The sequence below is a fragment of the Aplidium turbinatum genome, chromosome 5 (assembly GCF_918807975.1).
Source record: "Aplidium turbinatum chromosome 5, kaAplTurb1.1, whole genome shotgun sequence".
Classification (NCBI taxonomy): Eukaryota; Metazoa; Chordata; class Ascidiacea; order Aplousobranchia; family Polyclinidae; genus Aplidium; species Aplidium turbinatum.
In genome coordinates this window covers 913,566-919,157 of record NC_137476.1, presented here as the reverse complement: position 1 = coordinate 919,157, position 5,592 = coordinate 913,566, and the positions used below count along the sequence as shown (strand labels likewise).

The 5,592-nt window shown below is 41.9% G+C and overlaps 1 protein-coding gene across 1 annotated transcript; it reads right to left on the bottom strand.

The window, feature by feature from the left end:
- Window positions 1-3,070: 3,070 nt before the first annotated feature.
- On the bottom strand, window positions 3,071-4,732 carry LOC145770153 (uncharacterized). The gene has a single exon (XM_082581741.1). It carries the CDS (start codon window positions 4,730-4,732, stop codon window positions 3,071-3,073), a length of 1,662 nt encoding a protein of 553 aa, XP_082437867.1.
- Window positions 4,733-5,592: the final 860 nt, after the last annotated feature.

Sequence of the window (5,592 nt, the reverse complement as noted above, 5' to 3'; positions counted from 1 at the left end):
AGCGGATTTAAAAGCGTTTGATAAAGTAGATAAAATGTTGCTATAAGTATGCAATAATGCACTAAGTATGCTTAATTATGTAGGCTAGCCTAAACATTAGGGTGGAGTGAAAAAAGAAAATTTTGATTTTTGCTCTGTAATAGCGATTAAAAGTTGTAGTGTGGCTTGACTATTAAGCTTTGAAAATTTCAGCGTTTTAAAATAAAGTTTTCGTCTGCCGCAAGCAAGTTCAAGATTACAAGGGATGTGCTGATTAAATATCACAATTTGCTTCAGATTTTTTTCCGCAACAAAACCATCGCATGTGACGTCATAGAGGATATTTCTTACGATTCAATTAGTCCATTTAAGCAACATAATCGGAAATATGCAATTCTTAAAAAGGGCCTGAAAAAGCCATTGCAGCGGTTTGTATGTCTGTTGCATTTTAATGAATTACCACTGAGACACTTGATGCATTATCTTGATGGAGTTACATCTGGTCCACTAAGTTTTTCTGGCTCCATTGGTAAAAAACTTGAAGACTGTGACAGTTTACCAGTCACAGAGTTTGAGGCTGTTGATATTCAACTGCCTTCAATTGACGTGAGCTTAAGCACAGACCAGCAGTAGCCTACTGTAGCCTACTTGTATGGCATCTGTAAAGCAATTAGCTCAGGGCGTTGTGATGCCAAGCTTGCCTATTGTAATCCAAGAAAGATGAATCACTCCAGATGGCTGACAACAACCAATCGCATTTTGAAGCTTTATGTTTCACGAAACAATCCCTGTAAAATCTGAGAGCGTTGGTCTTCTTCATCGTGTATCACACGGCCGTAGCCCAGAGCATCACGCAGGCTCTTGCTCTATCGTTGAACTCGGCCAAATCCTGTGCAGAGCACCTTGCTTTTAGGTCAGGGCATTCGAGTAGATGTTGCATCGTTTGCTCCTGTCCGCATTTGCAACTTGTGCTCCCCATGGAATACCCCCAGTGTCTCATCAAGGTTTTACACCTGCCAATACCAGTTCTTAAGCGGTTGAGGCATCGCCAATACTTCCACGGTTCACGTTTTCTGGGAGGAAGGCTCTCCATGGGTGTGAGCTCCATATTGGCCAATGTCGGTCCGGCTGCCAGTCTCTCCTGCCATAGTTGAACCCGCACATTGGCGGCGACATCGTCATGACCTAATGGGACAACTGAAGCAAGGAAACTTTTGGTGGAGTAGCCTACATTGCCAAGTTATACGCTCCAACGTGGTTTGCAGTGAAAACGCAACCTTCCTGTACTACTTACTGTAAAGGAGCTAAACACTTTGTTTCACGTAGTTAAAAAGTCGCGCTGTCTTAGCGCTGAACTAAAAGCAATAGTTGTCCCTGGTATCAACCGAAATGCCTTTTTTGCTCACCAAGAGAACCTATTGCTGTGGATGTTGGTAGATGAACGTCTGTACAACAGAAAATTAGCACTGAGAAGGATACTTTCCAGAAAACAAGGTCATGGAGATTCCATTCGTCTCTTTAAAGTTCCACTCTTGATCTTTGAAGCAAACGAATACTTTGAACTGATTGATTGGCAGCATACAGAGAGATATGAACCACCACTAACTCGAGACATACCGGACAGTCAGTTAATGTCCTTCATTCAAGATGCTGCAGCTCCAGAGCTTGAATTTCCTAGCTATCCGTGTCACACGCAAGCCATGGAAGGTGGCCTTGCCCCTCGTTATTGAAGCAGCATCTGCGGTGTGTGGGCAGAAACAACGGGACGGATTTATTCGAAGTAGACTGCAGTCAAAATTAGAAATGCCTGTATTCAATACAAAACGAGAGTTTTTGGCAAATGGAGTGCTTAATGAGATTTAAACTCATGGGAGTCGGCAGAGAGGGGCACTTGTCCCCCTGGATTTGGGTTTTATAAACGTTTCTTTCCTTATGAAAACGATACTTTCAAAAATGTTTCTTACCTTTGGGCGATAATATCTTTTTCATCCAATTTTCTTCGAAGTAAACCAACATTTTTCCAGGACTATTTTTTCGCGCTTTCGGAAACTATCGCTAAGTATGCCTTGGAAATATCTTTAATTGTAACGTTTTCGCTCGTGCCGTCCAAATTTACGTTACATTTCATCAATACACTTAGCTACGTTGCACTCGTTGTAGCTCACAAGATGAAATTTGGCTTAAAAGATGTTTGCCCCCTCCCCCTGTGTTCTTTCTTTTTGATAACCGCTATGTATATGAGCTGCTATCCAACCTGTCTTCTTCCTAACTTTCGACTCAAGTTCCACATGTGTTGAGTGAAGATTGATGGTATATTGTTAACAAGAGACGGGTTCAATTGTGATGTGGAATAGTCACTTCACACTCTTAATTACGTCCGTCCGTTAGGTTCACACATCGTAAAAGGAAGACGAAGCACGTTTGGAAAACACAAGTTAGAAAATTAGAAAAAGAATGACGAGAGATTGTCGCTCAAGCGTGACAGTGCATCGCAATGATGACGTCACGATTGCGCGACAATCCATGTCACAATACGGAGACAGATAACTTGGCCATAATTTCGTGAACATAGCAGCCTCCAAGATGAATATTACAATATCCATCTTCCAGAAGATTATTTTTGCCTAAACGAAATTACTCATCATTGGCCATACCTAACACGCATTAAACATAATAGCAATACCGCATAATATTGTCGTATAAATAACATACATAGTCATGTAGATGAACCTGTAGTCCCATACTGCTGTCTGAAGGTATTTAAAACGGACCATGCTCACACGACATTACAGTACTAACACACCATACACCTAAAGTTATACAAAACAAAGTTGTCATATGAAGATACTAAATTAAATGTGAAAGAATGAATAAGATGCTCAGCTTAGTCACAGGTATCACAAGCAAATTTGCTGTAAGCGATATTGGCGTAACTCAAAGTGACAATATGTACTTGATAAATACATACGTTCCAGCCAGACTGTATCTATTTAATTTGTAAACAGCCAACATAAGCATCATACATCACACAAGTCATAAACAATTAAACATTAATAAAAAAAGTGAACACATTTTCTATGAGTGACGTTCCTTAACGTCCATCCGGGGGGCCCGAACCAACTGGAACGAGCACAGCAGTGCGTGCCCGCGCGCCCTCTACCGGAGCAACGCAAGAAATATCACGAAGCACGGTTTCAACGTGCGACTTCTTTGTGTTAGTGTCCCATGCTACCACAGCCACCCTCACCCTTCTCACAAACTCTTTACCTTTTCGATGCTGCGGTAAAATTTCAACCACTCTGCCGACTCGGTAGTCCCCTCGTTTAGGCCGATCGTTCATATCCCATACCAGGACCAAGTCTCCGGGTTCTAAATTGCGACAGATGTCTCTCCATTTTCCCCGACCCTGCAGCTGAGGTAGGTAGAAATCTGTCCAGTGACCCCAAAACTTATCAGAGAGCCCTTGTAAAAACCGGTAATCACGCCTCAGAAGGTCCCTGGGTTGAGGATCCCCCAAAGGCACATAACGGCCGAAGGCGGGTGTAAGCAATGACGCAGGTGTTATCACCGCAAAATCGTCAGGGTCATCACTTAACGATACTAATGGTCTTTCGTTGACAATCCTAACGGCGCTCGAGGAAAACGTCAGCAATTCAACATAGCTTGGCTTACGTGCCAACTCGTGCACAGTTCTTGTGAAAATTAGCTTAAACTGCTTGACCATGGATTCCCAAGTGCCACCTTGCGATGGGGCATATGGCGGGATCCTTTCAAACTTAACACCTCTTTCACGTAGAGAGTTCGACCACTCGCAAGACTCAAGCAACTCTGGCAAAAGGTTAGCTGCCCCTTGAAACGTAGACCCGTTATCAGAGAACAATTTCGTCACGGAGCCTCTTACGTCAGTGAACCTGCTAAATGCCAATATAAACTCATTCAATGACAGCGAAGTGACAAGTTCGACATGTATTGCCCTTGAAGCCATGCAAGTAAACAACAATCCCCACGCCTTACGTGTACTTCTCCCTTGAACGAATTCAATTGGCCCCAAGTAGTCCATGCCACAGATGTCAAAGGCTTTATCACATGTAGCAGTACGAGCTACTGGGAGATCTGACATGAGCTGCCTTATGGGCTTCGCTTTCTCCAACGCACACCTCGCACATTCTTTTAAGTATTTTTTGACCGCACATGCACCTTTGATGATCCAAAACCTCTGCCTTGTACAAAGCAGCGAATGTTGTACACCAACATGACCATTTCGGCTGTGATACCATAACACAACCAGCCGCGTGAGCGCATGCTTTGTTGGCAAGATAATCGGATGTTTTCTATCTTCAGACAAAACCGGTGCATTACTCAATCTTCCTTCAATTCTTAACAGACCCTTTTCATCTACGCATGGTCTAAACCTACGTAATGATCTCAAATCACCCAACCACTGTTTATTACGTACGCTACTCCTTTTGCTTAGCTTTTTGATCGCCTCATCCAAGGCTTCTGGCGATTCTTCAGTCATCAATTCCACAGCAGACCCATACACTTTATTTTGAACAAATTTAACAACTAATTCCAATGACCAGTTAAGATAATCGACATCTAACTTCGGCTTACGAAACTCGCGTCCTTTGATTTTGCAGAACAGAAACTGAACAAACGCTGCCCTATAGGCCACACGCTTCTGCAAAACATACAACGACGGTGCAGAGGCAATGAGTTGTTCTAGACTGTCATCATCGTCACCAGGGCACATCTCAACCTTTGTGCAATTAGTCTTATGATCTTCAATTGTGTTGTGGAATAGTCACTTCACACTCTTAATTACGTCCGTCCGTTAGGTTCACACATCGTAAAAGGAAGACGAAGCACGTTTGGAAAACACAAGTTAGAAAATTAGAAAAAGAATGACGAGAGATTGTCGCTCAAGCGTGACAGTGCATCGCAATGATGACGTCACGATTGCGCGACAATCCATGTCACAATACGGAGACAGATAACTTGGCCATAATTTCGTGAACACCCTGCAATATTTCTGCCAACGCCCATGTACTGTATAAGCTGATAATTTAAAAAGCGTTTACAATATTTATATGGGATCAAAAGTAAACAGGCAACCGAAATCTCAATATTGTCATATTAAGAAAAACACTTTTCTACTGTAGTTTGCTTTACCTTCATTGCACATACTTGCTTAAACTGTGGTGATGAACTTGTGAAAGGAACAGAAATTTGAAGAAAATAGCTTAAAATCCGTGTTTTTTCTTATCAGTTGATCATATACATGCAACAAGCGTTCTAAAAGACGTATTTTCCACTGCATTGCAACGATTTATGTGTAATTTACAACTCTGATATTGTTAGATAGAAGTACCGAAGGTAGAAGTTAGATAAAAGTGACGATCTGCTAATTGTGATGACGTCATAGCTCCAAAATACCAGTGAAAACTTCAATGGACTTGCGGCAGACGTAAACGTTGATCAAAATCAAAAATATTTCAGCATGTGAATACATTTACCACATCACAACTTTTAGTAACTATTACAGATTGATTCTATCAACTTTCATTTTTAACCTATGTTTCACTCCACCCTACTAAACATGTCCATCCGAAC